The sequence below is a fragment of the Solanum tuberosum genome, unplaced genomic scaffold (genome assembly GCF_000226075.1).
Source record: "Solanum tuberosum cultivar DM 1-3 516 R44 unplaced genomic scaffold, SolTub_3.0 scf00112, whole genome shotgun sequence".
NCBI lineage: Eukaryota > Viridiplantae > Streptophyta > Magnoliopsida > Solanales > Solanaceae > Solanum > Solanum tuberosum.
In genome coordinates, this window is record NW_006239035.1 from 1,187,258 (window position 1) to 1,205,700 (window position 18,443).

The following is an 18,443-nucleotide window of genomic DNA, read 5'->3' on the forward strand; positions in this document are numbered from 1 at the left end:
AAAGTTAATTAAATTAGTTTTTTTATATATATATATATATATATATATATATATATTAAATTACTTGTTTATTCATTAAATTAAAATAAAATTAGTTAAATATTTTTCTCACTTTATCCCTACAATTAATACTGTTAAGGAAATATTATATAAAAAATAATTTAACTAGAAAATAATGGATTCATTAACTATTTTGAATTTAATATAAATTAGTAGTGTTATTCTCAACGTGAAATATAATTATTGAAATTGTAAACTATTATTATTATTATTTTGTAGAGATATTAATTAATCAATGAATTAATAAATATTACTTTAAAGAATGTTTTTAAAAATTAATGAATATACCTTATTTTCCCCCTTAAAAACAAGTGATATTAAAAAGGAAGAAGAATGGAAGAATAAACAACAATGAAAGATAAAAAATATTGGAAGAATAAACTACAATAAATGCTTCTTGGGCAATGTTTTTTTATTGGAAAGGAAAAAATTCTTGAACAGTGTAATTTCTTGAAACCATCTAGTGGTTTAAGATTTTTCTTTTAGTAATTTTACATAAGAGGGTACTTTGGGTACAAAAAAAATGAATTTACCCTATCACCCTTCCTATTTCTACGAAATTACGACCTCACCCTGAAAAAGTAAGATCCTGTCATTAAGTGCCAAAAAAGTGTCCTGCCAAATATATTTTATGTATTTTTAATATCGTGAACAAATAAAAAACGGAGGAATAAATAATACTCCCTCTGTCCCTATTTATTTGTCCACTTTTTTTTTTATAGTTGTCTCCAATTACATGTCCATTTTGACAAATCAAGAAATGACAAATTTTTTTTACCTATTATACTCTCAATTAAATGATTAATTACTTTGAAAAATGTAAAACTTTTCATCCACTTCATAATTAATAGGGGTAAAATGGTAAACTCATTATGTCATTAATTACTTTTTTAATAGGTGTGTCAATTCAAGAGTAGACAAATAATTAGAGAATGACAGTAAAATTTGATAAAAAGGAATATGAAAGAACAAAAGAGTTAGGTATAAATTATAATAGGGAAAAGGGCCTTGATATACCCCTCAACTTTGTCATTTGGAGCTGATATGCCCCTTGTTATGAAAGTGACTCATATATACCCTTATCATTATACAAACGGCTCACATATATCCCTACCGTTACAAAATGAGCTCACATATACCCTTCATTTAACGAAAGTGAAAAAATTAGTTTTAAATTTATATTTTTGACTTTTAATTTTCTTAAAAATTAGTTAGGGGTATATATGATTCTTCTAGCAAAGTTCAAGGTATATTTTAATCTTTTTCATACATAAATTATTTTTTGACTTCTTTGATTATAATTATTTGAGTTTCTTATTCTTATTTTATTTTTTTCTTTCATTCCTTAGTGTAAAGAAAAAAAATTAAAACTATTTTTTTGTGGCTATATTATAATTTAAAACTATTTTTTTTTGTCTATATTGTAATTTAATTTTTGTATTTGAAGAAACAAATTTGGCCATCTATAATAAGTTTTACAAGAATATTAGTGAAACATAAATAAGTTTGACCATCAAAATAATAAATCTAAATTAGTCATTGAAACAAAAAAAGTAAAAAAAATAAATATGTTTGAGGAGGATTAAATATATGCATATGAGATTATGTTTTTTTTTTATAAAAAAAATAATAAATATTAAAGTAAAATTAATTTTTTTCATTTTCATTAGAAAAAAGGATATATGTGAGCCATTTGTATATATGAGTCATTTTCATAACGAGAGATATATCAGCTCTAAATGACGAAATTGAGAGGTATATCAGACCCTTTTTCCCATTATAATATATAGTTTTGGTCCTCTTGTCTTCCAAGCGACAGGATGAACTATTTGACTGCCAACTGTCCCCAGTCTTCTCTAATGGTTTCTGGCAAATATATTTTCCGTATTTTTTAATATCGTGAACAAATAAAAAACGGAGGAGTAAATATAAAATTTGATAAAAAGGAATATGAAAGAACAAAAGAGTTAGGTATAAATTATAATACTCCATATAGTTTTGGTCCTCTTGTCTTCCAAGCGACAGGATGAATTATTTGACTGCCAACTGTCCCCAGTCTTCTCTAATGGTTTCTGGGAAATTCCAAAATTACCCCTATGAGACATTACGTTATTCCTCTTGTAACCGTCCACCCAAAAAGGCAAAAACTACCATCACTTTCATGCCATGTCATCAACTTTTCATGCCATATCATCCACAAATTCAAATGCCACGTGGCCAGTAATTTAATTTGAAAATGCCAGCCTAAGCTAAAATCAAACCCCGTGTACAAAATGTGTACTCATCTTCATAAAAGCTAGTAACTTAGAAAATCATCTGAACAACAAAGACCAAAGTTTTCTTAAATAAAAATGAATAAAGTACTTGATTCGATTAATATTTTAAATGGGTAAAAACGAGTTATCCAATTAATAATATGAATATCCATATTTACCCATATAATAATAGAAATATTATTAAAAGTTTTAAAAACAATTTTTTTATTTTTTTTTATTTTTTTTACTTAACTCCACCCCCTACCAGCCCCTCACCCCTATCCCAAAAAAAAATGTAAAAAGAATATAAAAAAATAAAATTAAAAGTATATATAGGAATGTTATAATAGGAATATCCATATTTACCCATATTATAATAGGAATGTTTGTTGCAAATTACAAATAAAATAAACTATGACTATAATATTTAATTTGAATTAATAATTTGTTATTTCATACAATTTTCCCAAAAGAAAACTATAAAAATTAGAAGTAGATGGAGCGAGTAGTTGGGTACCGTACTGGAATTTTGTACGGAGAATATATACATATTTATATATATATTACATGTAGGGCATGATGATTTTGGGAGTCAATTCCCTAAATGGTCACCCAAGTTTAGGGAATTGCTTTGAAATATCATTTATGTTTCATTTAGGACTAAAATATCACTTAACTATTCCTACTTTCCTCCAAATATACTTGACACTTTAAAAACCTCACTCTCTCCTAGTTGGCATGTCATGTCATTGAACCTTTTTTTTTCTTTCAAGAATGAATTTATTTAATTCATCAAACTCATTTAACTAAAATAATGATCTTATTATTTTCTAAAAAGTATATATATTATTTATTAAGAACAAATTTTCATGCTTAAGAATCTTTTATCATAATTAATTTTTTAATTTTGTATGATATGAAGAATTGTTTTTTAAAACTTACTACTCCAATGTTATCAATTTTGAATACTTATAAACACATATATTCAAAAAATATTAATATATAAATCACTCATGAATGTCAACTTACATCAATTAATCATATATTATATAATGGATCAATAATATTATAGGTCAATTAACTATTAAAAATAATTAATTGGATACTTTGGAATCCATGCATACAAGATCTTCTTTTGAAAAGAAAATAAAAAGTGAATAATATTTATATTAGAAAATAAAATTTTGATTTTTATTTATCAGTATATTAATCTCATATAATATGTATATTATTGAATTAAAATAGGCAATGCAATTAATTATTACTTGTATTTCATGAATTTGGGATGAGATGAGAATATATATTGATGTTTAATTGTATGATAAGTTAAAATATAATATAATATAATATAATATAGCAAAAATAAGAATAAAAAGTTAAATTAAATAATAATTTTCTCTTTCTTAACAACTTTTTTGTCAACCTTACAAATTTATTTGAATACTTTTATAAAAAAATTTCTTAAAATTTTCAAATAATTTATTTAGGTATTTTAAAAATTACCAAGTAATAATTACACACAGTTTATTTCATTGTATTTTGTTTGGTAAAAAATATAAAGGAATTAGTTTTTTTATTGTTTTTATAATCTTCATAAATTCTCATGTAATTTCTATATTTGCCTTGTAGAGCATAAGTTTGATGAATTAAATAGGTCTATTATTTTTTAAAATGACGATTTAATAACATGACATATCAACTAGAATAAATGGAGATTTTTGAGATGTTTAGTATTTATTTATTTTTGGATAAAAAACAGTAATAATATTATTCACTTTCTATTTTTTTTCAAGAAAAAAAATATTGTAAGCATGAATTTTAAAATACACAATTAATTTTATTGTAATAGTTAATTGACATTTAATATTATTGATTCATTGTAAAATTTATGATTAATTGATGTAAGTTAGCATTCATGAGTGATATGTATATCAATTTTTTTTGAATGTATATGTTTATAAGTATTCAAAATTGATGATATTATAGTACGTTTTAAAAATCTATTTCATAACATAAAAAAATAAAAAAGTTTAATTATAATAAAAATTCTGAAGTATGAAGATTTATTTTTAATAAACTAATATTTTAAAAAAAATAAAAAAACATGATTATTATTTTAATTATATGGGTTTAATGAATCAAATTAGTCTATTATTAAAAAAAGACTTTAATGACATGTCATGCCAACTAGGAGAGAGTGAGGTTTTTGAAGTGTCAAGTATATTTAGAGAAAAATAGGAATAGTTAAGTGACATTTTGGTCCTAAATGAAATATAAATGATATTTCAAGGCAATTTTCTAAACTTGGGTGACCATTTAGAAATTGACTTTGATTTTGATGGCAGCTTGCCTACCAACTTCAACGAATATATATACATTTTTAATTAATAAAGGAACGTGCATAAATTAAAATTAAATATTGGGAGTATATTTGTTGTATTGACAAACAATGCTCACACAGGAGGAGTAACAAAGCTATCCACTAGCCATTCAGACGTTACTTTATTATATTGTTATATCAGATACGGAGTCGCATTTTGTTAAGGAACGTTTTATTTTTTAATATGGAGCTTTTCGATGCTAATTTGAATTTAATCGGGATTTAATATGGATATCGGACATCGGATGAGAAATAAAAAAAAACTTATCTCTACATAACTAATATATGCATAAAATATTACATTAATTTTTACTCATAACTAATCTCTGCCTTACTAATATCCTTATAATTCTAAGTTTCTAACCAACTACCAAACAGTTCCTAAATGAATGTACTTAGTATTAAACAACAATCATATAAAATAACACTAGATTTTACATCAAACCTAGAAAAGAATTATTATACTTATAACTTAAATAAAAATCTACAAATATAAAAGTTAAAGAATAATATATATATGACTAGTATAAAATACATTTTGCATAAAGGAAGGAACTTGATTTTCAAACAAAAGTTCAGAGATTTAATTGATTTTCACCGTTAAATGTATCATTTGAAGAGTTAAAATTTAAAATTATAACAAAAATATCATTTTTTTTAAAAAACAAATTAAAATTATTAAATAAATTAAAACGAAAAAAAAAGTAGCCGTCAGTCAATAAAATGGATAAGAGGATTATAGCATAGTTTAGTCAACTCGGTATTGTGGACGCAACAACATGTACGGATTTGATTGGTTGTGGGTTCGTCCTTACCAGGCTGGCTTGTGTTGTGATGGTTTGTCTTTTCTTAGATATTTATTTATTCTTCCAACTTTAATAGTACTTCCTATATCAATTTAAGTAAAATTTATTAGTTGAGTGGACATAAAATTTAAAAGAAGAATAAAAATCTTATAATTTAAATATTATAAAACTATTGATGTTGTGACAAAATTTGATATTAAAAATAAAATAAAAAAAATTAGAATTATACTATCTTTTAATTTTTAAAGATCTTTTTATTTTTAACGGAGTAAGAAGTAAAAGGATGACATAAATTAAATTCAAAAGAGTATCTGATTTCGATAGATAGAGACTACAGAGGTTATAATTTTTCGATCGTGAAGCCATTAATTTTTAAACATTGTCCTTTTCTATTCAATTTGTTTGACACTATTTTTTTATTAGCTTATTTAGAAAAGGTTGACACATTCATAAATTTAAAAATAATCAATTATTTTTATATTCTACCTTTAATAAGAATTTTTTATAGTTAAAATACTATAATATGTTAAGATTACAAATTTTAAAATTTTAAAAATATATAAGTATTAAGAATTATTGAAAATTAAAAATAATTTAAATTGAATATAATCATTACTTTTACCAATCAAATATTTTTCAACTACTGTTGTGTTCATTCATACCACTATTACTGTTATATTAGTCTCTTTGCACATCTTTATTTGTTTATATTTGATTTGGTGCATTTCATATAAAGTAATAAATAAAAATACTTTTTATTAATCATCTTTATTAATTATTAAGTCATCTAAATACTATTTTCTTTTCTCCATATTAGATGGACATTTAACTAAAAATATTTGTCTCATATTACTTGATTACTTATTGAACCAAGATATAATTTTTTTTTCTATTTTACCCTTACAATTAATATGATCTTTAGAAGTTTAAACAAATTTTGAAGATCTAAGTTTCTTTTTTCAAGAGGCTAATTACAATTAACAAAGGACAAAACCGTAAAGTTGATCAATTTATTAATGATTACTTAATTATCATGTAAAATAGAAAGTGCGCATCTAATAGGGACGGAAGGAGTACTGAATAAATCCTCTAGTGTTTAATACTCCTTATGTCCCAATTTATCTGACATTTTTCAAAAGTCAAACAATTTAAGTTTGACTAGAAATACGCGCGTGGAATCTTTAGTTTTTTTGAAATGAAATTTATATACTTGTAAAGTACGTAAAAAGTACTATAAGTCACAATAATTGACAATTCAAAATAATTAAAAGATATATGAAAATTTACAGTCAAAGATATATTTGTTTGAATCTCGAAATTCGAAAAGTGTAACACAAATTAGGACGGAGGGAATAATAAAAATCAATATAAATAAAAATAAATATTTATTTTAATATAGTGAATAGTTAAAAGATGGACGAAGGGACTTCTTTGATTATTATAATTTGAGTTTCTTATTTCATTTTTCTTTCATTCTTCAGTGTAAAAATAAGAGAAAGAAAAAAGTGTACATGAAAAAAAAAAGAGAAATTTTTTTATAAACTAACTATTTCCTCCATCCAACAATAGTTGTTCATTATACTATTTTGGGATGTCCAACAATAGTTGTCCACTTTATGTAACAACTCCAATTTCACAATAGAAACATTCAAATATTATAATCACTAAACTCGAAGTTACAATGAAAAATGGAACTAACAAAGAAAACTATTGTAGAAGATAACTAGAAGGGAGATGAGCAGCATAGACTCAAAGAAAGAGGATGAGAGGACTAGACATTTTTCTCAACAATTTGCATAATCCCTAAACCACATACCACTACCCTTTTTGATAGAACTGTTCCCACACCACTACTTTCGTGACTCTGATATCTACATTAGGCTAGACTTGGCTCATAACAATACTCTCGTCCTCAATAAGAACCTTGTCCTCAAGGTTCGAGTCCAGAACAATGTTAGTAGCGCACTCCCTACCAATTGTAGCCAAGACCAATTGTGCAATATTGTCAGAATATAGTATGTTATCTTTTATACTTCCTGCAACAACCACCAACCTGAAAACAATATAAAATACGATCTGCTCATTACCAAATCCCCCAAGTGCAAACAAGCTTTTTTCATACACAATTGTAGTGTAAACTTTAGCACCCATAAATTGTATAGCAAATGTAACAAAAGTTGAATACTTGAAAGGAGAGCACATGACCAACGAAGCAACCAAGCCACTGATATGTGCCATATCCGCCAAGAGAGAAACTTTTTGCTTGCTACATACTTTGCACGGACGTGCATAATCATATCGACGAGCATAAGCACTTGCATTAGTAGCAATTAACATTGGTCTAAACAATGTGCCATATTTCTCTAGTTGCTTGTAGTCGCGATAATCCGTGCTCGCATCCAAACTAACAAGATTGAGTGCTAAAAAAAGCTCCAATAAATTAATGAATTGTTCAGACGCAGCAGTGCCTAGATATTTCCGCCTTAGACCACAAACCTGTTCACCCCACAATGTAACTACAGGATCAAATGGATGATTTGCAAATGTGACAAAAACAACGAAACTTGGTAAGGAATAAGAAACATGTTGGAGAGTCATGTAACATTCAAAACTGTCGTTTGGCGAAAGGCTGTATAGAGCTTTCGTGAGAATATTGCACACAAAATAAGAAGGAGAACTCAACGCCATCCATTTGTTTTGCCTCCTCAATTGGTACTCTAAAATTCGGCACAAAATTTTTGCTGACACAATAAATTCGGAGATTTCCACCTTGTCATCGCAAGAGTGAAGTTCTTTTACTATAATGCTACACTTATACGCCATACAAAAATAATCAAGATGATCCCAAATAAGCTCAGTTACCTATAAATATCTTTCAAAATACGTGGCGTTAAAGGTTTCAATACCCATTTCAACTCCACCTAACTGCTCCCAATTTGATAACTTTGCAAATAAATGTCTCCAATTGTTTTTAATTGCTCAAATACTATTAACATATGCACACCGTCTGTAGAAACTGTGATAGCCAAGAACTTGAACTAGTTCCTGGATCCCAATTAGAAATAATTGATTCATTATCAATTAGAGATTTAACAGGTTTGACAGTGGGACGAATGTAAAAAACTAACCCAAAAAGTTGAAAATGTGTTTATCACGAGTGAGAGATTGAATAAAAATGTCGCAGGGTGCAATTGATGAACTTGGAGGCGTCCTCTGGTTACAATGAACACATTCGCACCAGGATCATAAGGGAATTGATCTAAAGTATATTGATCACTGATCGTGAAATTGAAATGACTGACAAATATTTTAATGATCTCCTTGAAATCATCCACAACCATTAAAGGATAACAATTTGCAGATCCAAGAAATGTGGTAAGCATACCAGAACCAGGATCAAATGGAAATTCTAATTTAAATTGAGCAGGTGGAAATCGATACAAGGATAATGAAAGTTTAGAAGGATTGAGTTCACTTAAATAAGCAAAGGAACTATTGTCTGAGATTATACAAGGGAGTGCAAACAACATTTCGTCAAACTTGACAACGTTATTGGAATCACACCTAACTGTGGAAATTGTGTGAAACCTTTCATCGAACACATGTGTTTCAAGTTTGACTACATCATTCTGTATTGAATCAACAACTTCCATGTCAATATCCCTATCAGGTATTCCAGCGAACATTTTGTCGGTGGCTCCTTTAATGTTCCACCAGTCACCTCCTCTAGTGTTTCATCGTTCAAATCAAATAGGAGGTTAGATAAAAGAACCTATGTTTGTTTTTGGACAACACAAGCCTGAAGTGAGGGTTGAATGCACTCATCAACAATGTTTGAATCAGAGGCCACTAAATCCTTAAAGACGGGAGATGAATCATCAAAAGACAAGGCACGATCCCCGTTATTGTCGTAAGATGAGTCCACATCTAGAGGCACCGGATCTGGTATGATCGACTGGGAGTAAGAGGATAATGCACGTTGGACATTGTCGAGTTTGCAGAGTATATATGAGAAGTTCTCGTCTAACTTTCGCATCATATCAAGGGTGTTGACAGTGTCATTGATCCTGTTGAAGTCATTGGCAAAATGCAGGGCTAATTTCTTGGTGAAATGTTTACAGTCAAAAAATTGATTGTTGTGATATAACCATTGAAACTAATCATAAGCAGCAACATCGAGATAAAAATGAGAAAGAGGTAGCCATTCCTTTTCCGAGAAACCAAGATATGTGAAATACAGATCCGCCCTAAAAATCCACCCAGTTGGATTGCCACCGCTAAATTGATCAAGTACCATCAATGTTATTGGAGTACGATCGAATGAAAGCACCAATGTAACAACTCCAATTTCACAATAGAAACATTCAAATATTATAATCACTAAACACGAAGTTACAATGAAAAATGGAACTAACAAAGAAACTTATTGTAGAATATAACTAGAAGGGAGATGAAAAACATAGACTCAAAGAAAGGGGATGAGAGGACTAGACATTTTTCTCAACAATTTGCATAATCCCTAAATCACATACCACTACCCTTTTTGATGGAACCGTTCCCACACTCGCTTCTCAACTCGGATCCCAAATTAACCAGGCCCTTTTGTTTGTTCTCGGCCCAATAACACTTGCCAGCCCAATAACTACTTTTGTGACTCTGGTATCCACATTGGGCTGGACTTGGTTCATAACACTTTATGAAATGAATGAATAATTTCACACTTAGTTCCTAATTAGTTCCTAATTTACCCTTATTATTAATTATGTTCATTTTCCTATTACATTTTTAAGACATTGTATTTATTATATTCAAAAGGTGATATAGTAAAATTACCCTTCTATTTATAGTTTCTTAAGAAATGTGCAAAGTCAATAATGAACAAGTATTATTAGACAGAGGGAGTCTATTGTAATTTAGTTTTTATATATGTAAAAAATTTACGGCATTTATAGAAAATTTTACAAGAAAATAAGTGGAAAAATAAATTTGACCATCAAAATAAAAAATTCAAATTATTTGAATTTAAAAAAGGTAAAAAATTTGACAAAAAGGAGTAAGTGCCCGTTTGGATTGACTTATTTTAGGTGCTTTTAAGCCAAAATAGCTTTTAAGCAGTTTTGAAGTGTTTGGGTAAAGTTAAAATGTGCTTATAAGCACTTATTTTAAAGCCAAAATAACAAAAATAAGCCAAAAGCCACAAGTTAGAAATCCTAACTTATGGCTTTTGGCTTACAAGTCATAAGCCAAAAGCCAATCCAAACAGGCCTAAGAAAGTAGAAAAGTCAGTCCTCTTTCCTTGGAAGCGACCGGACAAGATGATTTTTCCAGTCTTCCCCGATGTCTCCTGCAAATTCCAAAATTACCCCTCTCCTTTGTGTAAATATTACGGTGTGTTTGGTATGAATGAAAATGTTTTCTTGGGAAAAAATGAATATATAACTTATTTTCTCATGTTTGATTGGTGAGTAGAGAATATTTTTTTAATGTTTGGATTGGTGAATGGAGAATATTTTGATGGGTGGCTTGGGTGGGGGGTTTCGGGGTAGGGGTAAATATATATTTGAAATTTAAAAAATGAAAATTTAAAAATGTTTATTATTTTTTTGGATAGGGTGGGTCGGGTTGTACGGAGTAGGATAAGAAAAAAATAATTAAAGAATGAAGTAAAATTTTAAAAAATATTTTCCTTAATTTTTGAAGAAAAATCATTTTCCTTAAATTTGAGGAAAATGAATTGATTTTTCAAAACATTTAAGTTAATCAAACATAATACCAACGTCATTCATCTATGAAAGTGACAAGCACCATGTGAACAATCACTTTTCTGCCATGTCATCAACTATTACAAAAAATCCACAAATCCAAAATCCCACGTGACCACAAAATCAATTAATGTAATTTGAAGATGCCAGCTAAGCTAAATTCAAACGCGTGTACGATAAGCGTACTCATCTTCATTCCCCGACTATATAAAACCAAATAACTTAGAAAAACCATGTGAACACCAAAGACCAAAATTTTCTCAGCTTTTTCAAATTTTCAACAATGCAGAGGTCAACTAAACTCACTGATGAACAAGAGTTTTCAATCATGGTTAATGCTTTAACCAATGTGATTACAGGTACTACCCATACTTTTCCTGTCACTCCCAGTGCCACTATTTCATTACCTTCTACGAGTATGTCTTATTCTATTGAGCCGCCCCAGTTTCATGTTGCGATAGAACCAGAGCGTTGTCAATTCTGCAAAATAAATGGTTGTTTAGGCTGCAATTATTTTGCAACCTCATCAGCCGCGGCTGGTGTTAACAACTACAATACATTAAACATTGTTGCGAAGAAGAAGAATTACAGAGGAGTGAGGCAGAGACCACGGGGAAAATGGGCTGCGGAAATTAGAGACCCGAGAAGGGCAGCCAGAGTATGGCTTGGAACATTTACTACAGCAGAAGATGCAGCTAGAGCTTATGACAGAGCAGCTATTGAATTTAGAGGTCCAAGAGCTAAACGTTAATTTCTCATTTTGCAGATTACACATCAATTCAACAACACAACAATACACCCCTGCAAGTGCAACAACAACAATCACCGCCCTCGCCCTCGCCCTCGCAGTTACAAAAGGGAATGAACACAGAAGAAGAGTTCTGGGATGAATTGATGAATTCGGACAATGAAATTCAACATTACTTTAATGGAGAATCTTCTAATTCTGCCAATGCCTATATTGCTCATAGCTTCTGATCATTTCCTATTTTATAGCGAATACGACGCATATTGCATGCCCATTTAGTTTCGATAGTATCAAATTAAATTTGCTTTTCAATTAAGATAGTATGATAAATACTTAGGCACAAAATATTACATATGTGGCCTGAGAAAACTGAGGGAGAAATCACCTGATGATTTTGATGGTAGCTTGCCTACCAACTTCAAGGAATATATATACATTTTTAATTAATAAAGAAACGTGCATACATTAAAGTTAAATATTAGAAGTATATTTGATATATTGACAAACAATGTTCACCCCGGGAGGAGTAACAAGGTCTGCCATTCAGAACTTACTTTATTATATCAATTTATCAATTTGACTAGTATTTAGGATTTGGATGACTTGGACTACCTCTAGTAGTTACCTTTAAAAGGCACACAATATCATATTTGTTATTGTATTATTAGGCATTTGGCCATGCGATTTCACCTCATGATATGAAATTATGACGTGAAAATAGCATTTGGATATGCGATTTCACGCTGATTTCATATCAGGAGATGAAATTCAAAATTCTCCAAAAATCATGATTTGAGAATTTCAAATCATGATCTGAGATTTTTCAAATACAAAAATTGACCCACAAGTTTATATTTACAATAAATAATAACTTTTAAATTAGGATAGAATTAATTAATTCTTTTCCATTTTACCCCTACAATTAATATGACCATTCCTATATTGTATGTGTATTTTTTGTAACTCATTTGAATGTGCATTGATATAAAGAAAGGGCAAAATGGTGAAGTCTTCCAATGTATTAATGATTTCTTAATCACCGTGTAAAGTTGGAAGTGCCCATCTAATATGGGACGGAGGGAGTATAGTTTATGTATTGTTATAAAATTAGTAAAGATTGTTATAATATATTTTGCTCATAAGTGAGCTAATATAGAAACTTATTTGTCATTTGTCTTTTTAATTTCAATTTTAAATAGCAAATAAATGTAGCGATAAGATTGAGGGTAGAAATGAAGCATATCTTTCTAAATTTAAGTAAAAATAAACAGAGTAGAAGTAACATTAGGGTTATCGATAGGACGATTCATTCGGTTATTTTAAAAAAAATTATATCATTCAATTTTTCGGCTATTTTATAATGTATAACCAAAATTAAAATTTTAAAATCATCCCAATCCTAATATATGTGACACAAGCAGTACAAAAATTAGTCTTTTTTTTGTTGTCTTGTAGATATTTTAAGTTATTATTTATTGTAAATTATAGTACTTTTTATTAAAGTTTTTAATAACATATGTTACTTTTTATGTTTGAGAGTTAAACCAACTTTTTTTTTTATATGTGTTTTAATTTTATATGTGTTTTGTCCTTTTCCATTTTCAAAAACTAATACTCTCTCCATTTCATTTTATATGTCATTTATTTTTATAAATATATTGGTTATTCCCTCTTCTTATGTCATATATTATGAAATTTGAGAAGTTATTGAAATTTTTATATGATTCTAAAAATATTTTAAATTGTTAGCTATTGTGATTTGTAGTACCTTTTTTTACAGAATTTTGAAAATAATATTTATTACTCTCTTTGTTCTAATTTATGTGGCACATGCAAAATTTCAAATATTAAATATTTTTTATATGTCTCTTTATTATATTAAGTTGTTAATTATTGTATTTTATAGTACATTTTGAACTTAATTTTTAAAGAATATATGTTATTTCCCATGTCCCAATTTATGTGGCATTAATTGATAGATTTGTTGGAGTCGAGGGAAATTTTTTGTTAATTATTGTAATTTATAGTTTCTTTTTCGTCAATTTCAAACAATATACGTTTATCATATAATCCATTTTATGTGGTACCAATAGAATTTAGAGAGTCAATTATATTTTTTATATAACTTTTAAATATTTAAGCTATTAATTATTGTAATGTATAGTATTACTTATATTATTTTTAAATATATTTAAATCTACTACTTATATAAAAAAAATTTAGTAGATAAGTGTGAATGTGAGGGTATTTTGAAATACCCAAAATACCCTCACCTTGAGACTTATGTTCAACCCTCTCCTTTTTTTTGGTGCCATGTGTCAAAAGAAGAGTGAATTTTATTCACTCTTCTTATATAGTAATATTTTCCTAGTATGGTTAAACTTTAGATTTAGTTTTATATTAACATATTTTCCTATTATGGTTAAACTTTAGATTTAGTTCTATATTAACATATTTTCCTATTATGGTTAAATTTTAGATTACTTTTATATTAACATTTTTTAATTATGATTAAATTTAAGATTTATTTTTGTTAATGCAAATGGAAAGTTTTATTTGCTTCTTACACAAAAAATTTCTAACTACAAGTTGATAAATTATAAAATTGATTTCACTTACTAATTTTCTCTATGATGAAGATATTATTTTTATTTATAATAGAAATGTAATTATGTGTTGTTTTGATAAAAAATTTAACGTATATAAATAGTCGTGATATCGTCTTCTCATAAGTATACTTTACTAAAAACATTTCATAAATCGTTTTTTTTTATCAATTAGCCATGGAGAATAAGAAGACTAAAGGACGTCAAAAGATACCAATGAGAAAAATAGAAAGTAAAAAAGCCCTGTTTACTTCATTTTCAAAGCGTCTTGGGGGTTTGTTCAAAACAACTAGTGAACTCGTTACAGAATTTGATGTTGACATTGGAATAATAGTGTTTTCTCCTACTGGTAAGCCTCATTCATTTTTTCACCCTACCGTTGATGCAGTCGTTTCTCGTTTTCAGAATCCTGATATGCAGTTAAGTGATGACACTCACCTAGCCATGGTTTTTGCTCAAAATTCGGTGAATCAACTCAAAGAAAAGCTTGAAGAACTTGACATCAAAGAAAAAACTGAAATTGCTCGAACAAATTATTTTGACCAATTGACAAAATCTAGACAGAAAGGTTGGTGGGAGTCAATTGAGCAACTTAATGAAGATGAAGTGTCAAAGTTTGAAGCATGGTTAAATGTTGCTAGTTTTACTATGCACTACCGTTTGAACCAATTAATTGTTTCATTCTCATTGGGATGTGAATCTTGTGGAGTGTGAAGTTTGAATAAAATCGCAGATAAGTCATCTTAGGTTATCAAATTTAGGTTCATGGTTCAGGTTCAAGCTTTAGGATTTAGGGTTTAGGGTTTAGAGTTCAGAGTCAAGTCAGGGTCGGGGTCAGTATTCAGGGTCAGGATCAACGTCAGAGTTCAAGATTAAGGGTTCATGTTCAAGGTTAGGGTTCAAAGTTTAGGGTTTAGGGTCTTAGAAAGTTTAAATTTATATTATTGAGATGTTGAGTTCTTGTTTTGCCTTTTATTTTATTTTAATAATGCTACAATCATGTATGTTGCTATGATTTTCATTAATAATATTTTATCTAGTTATTAATATTATTTTCTCATTTAATTAAACAAATATTCAGATCACTTTTCGATTTTAGCTTGTAAAGATTATTTTTTCAAATTCAACTCAAATGTTGTCAAACCTTATCATATGCATTATTATAACTAAATCAAAAAATTTAATTTGGAAAACTTCATCTTGCATTCCCAACATGTGTTTTCACTGTCAACATTCATGTTTAAACCTCTCATTTTTCATGATATCAATAAGAAAAATTAATTTTCTTCCAATGTAGTTGGTATGACTATTAGGACGTTCGAAGTGTTGCATCAGATGGAGCTCAAGGCGTTGGCACAACTTTGTCGACCTTCTTTTCACTATTCGTAAGAAACTACTTTAAGAAGCTGAAGGTTGACATAAATATTTTAAGTTGTTTGTACCTTTTTACATAATTTTAAAAATAATATATAATACTCTCTTTTTTCCAATTTAAATTGGAACAAAGAGAGTATTATATATTATTTTTAAAATTATGTAAAAAAATACTAACAATTTAAAATATTTTTAAAATAAAAAAAATTTGAATAACTTCTCAAGTTTCATGATATCACAAAAACTAAAATAAAAAATTAACATATGTTGGGCCTTGTGCTGGCATGGGATCCTGTATCTTTTAGTAGAAAGAAAATTTCGAACGTTCTTTCCTTCTTCTTCTTTATTTTTCCTTCTTTCTTTTCATCTTATTTTTAAAAAAATATTAACTAACTATAATATTTAATTAATTTTTTTTTTTTAGATTTTCTTTCGTTTAGAAAACTTGTTCTTGAATGTCTGACCATCCAAAATTCACATGCCATGATGACAATTGGCACCTATATTCCCAACCGATAGGTAAGTCAACCCACTAGTTTTACCAATTTAACTAAATAATCAAGGTGAAAATATAAATAACAGATAGAAAACCTCAAATACTAAGTCTTTCATAAGTATGAACTGCGAAAAACTAACTTACAACCCAAGATTTTGGTGTCATAAGTACAAGAGGTTCTAAAGTATGGTGCAAGTCTGAAACTAAAATGAAAAGTCTAAACGTAAAAAATATCCTTTCTGAATACTAAAGCAACATAATAAATAATAAGATAGAGGGAGGTTTGGGCTATGGAACAGCCAAGTAGCTCACCACAATTCCAAGATAATCCAAACCCGGACTCAGAAAGCTCCACGAGATATGCTTGTGTTCGGAATCAAATTTGCACCACAAAAGAGTGCAACAAGTGTAATATGAGTATGAAACCACGTGTACCCAATATATCTCATAGACCGACAACGAAGAAGTAGTGACAAGAGAACATATAAAAAAATCGTGCTTTAACTTGTATAAGTTTACATTATACTTATCAGTAAAGTTTCATCAAACAGGGACAATCAAATGTCACGCAATGTCCAACAACCAATAAAACACATAATCATCAAGAATGAAGGATGTAATGAGATGCAATGCAATGTGACACCATGAAATGATATGCGTAGACGCCAAGTACTCTCTAAACCGTATATACATGATACTCTTCAGAAATACATCGAGAGCTCATGACCCATGGGGGGCTCGCGATGTCCACATCCTGACACGAACGATGTCCATGTGTCTGTGCGGACGATCTGAACGCACTATAAAATAAAATAATTTCTGCACGGATGATCTCCATGTGCCCAAATTATAATCATAACATCTCACAGTCCCAACATGGACAATCTCCTCGTGCCCAACTTATAGTCAATCTTATGTCAATGCATGTGCACAATATGATTTCAATAAAAGGGATGATGATGCATTTCAATCAATCAAATATCAGTATGATATATAATCACTTCAACTATCACAAATATACGGGTTTAATAAAGAAACACTATCACACAAAAGAAATCAAGTCAATAATACATCAACTAATGCCCATACGCTTTGGCATTCTTGGATTACAATCTGCATTCTATAGTTATAAGCTTTCCTTTAATAACGCCGGCACCCGTACCAATGTCCGTCACACCATTGGTACGAGACCCCCATCTTTCGCTCTTACCCATTGTTATTCAATTGGCAATCTTTAATTAGGAAAACGTCCTTCAACAAAGTATGGAAATCTTAACATACCTCGAATATCGAACTCGTGTCACGAATCCTCAAAATTTCGTCTTTCCCTTTGCTTTATTGAACGTTCCCAGTCTATCAATTATGCAATATTTGTAGGTAAACGAGTCCATAAACACCCATGTTACAATATGTTTATCCTAGACCCAAAAAATCACCCAAATCTATAACCAAGTTCATAAATCTTGGTGTCAACTAATATGTCAAGTCTCATGTTCCTAAATTTTAAGCATAAGGTTAAGTCTCCATTCCTCCAAATAAAATAATTCTAACAATATTTCATACATCCAATACACCTAATATTAAATTTCACATACTAACATGTCAAACTTAATTTATAGTATAATAACAAAATAATAATATTTAAAATAGTAAAGCCACTGGGTACGAAACTAGCGGCAACAACGTCCAAGAACCAAAAAGCAAATCAATACTTACCCTTTTTAATTCTACATTCCGATCATCATCTATCATGCCTTCAATATAATAATTTCTCTCTTATTGAAATCACCCTTCATTAAGAGTGTGTTTTGTCATGTTTGGTCGGCTAAAATGTTTTGGAAAATATTTTCCAAATCAACTTATTTTCCTCAAATTTAAGGAAAAAAATACTACTACTAGATTTCTAATGTCGATTCTAATGAATAATTCGTCAATGACGAATAAAAAACAATTTTA

The 18,443-nt window shown here is 28.8% G+C and overlaps 2 protein-coding genes across 2 annotated transcripts; both read left to right on the forward strand.

The window, feature by feature from the left end:
- Positions 1-11,511: 11,511 nt before the first annotated feature.
- Positions 11,512-12,323, forward strand: LOC102606090 (ethylene-responsive transcription factor ERF109-like). The gene is given in 2 exon segments (XM_015309653.1): positions 11,512-12,017; positions 12,020-12,323. Coding segments are annotated over 2 exon segments (693 nt in total). The 5' UTR covers positions 11,512-11,546; the 3' UTR covers positions 12,242-12,323.
- A 2,471-nt stretch (positions 12,324-14,794) lies between these two features.
- LOC102606430 (agamous-like MADS-box protein AGL62) lies at positions 14,795-15,331 on the forward strand. The gene has a single exon (XM_006349587.1). The coding sequence runs from the start codon at positions 14,795-14,797 to the stop codon at positions 15,329-15,331; it is 537 nt and encodes a 178-aa protein (XP_006349649.1).
- Positions 15,332-18,443: the final 3,112 nt, after the last annotated feature.

Bases quoted from the DNA above. Each gene is read 5' to 3' on its own strand.
- LOC102606430 (XM_006349587.1), top strand. From the start codon at position 14,795: ATGGAGAATAAGAAGACTAAAGGACGTCAAAAGATACCAATGAGAAAA.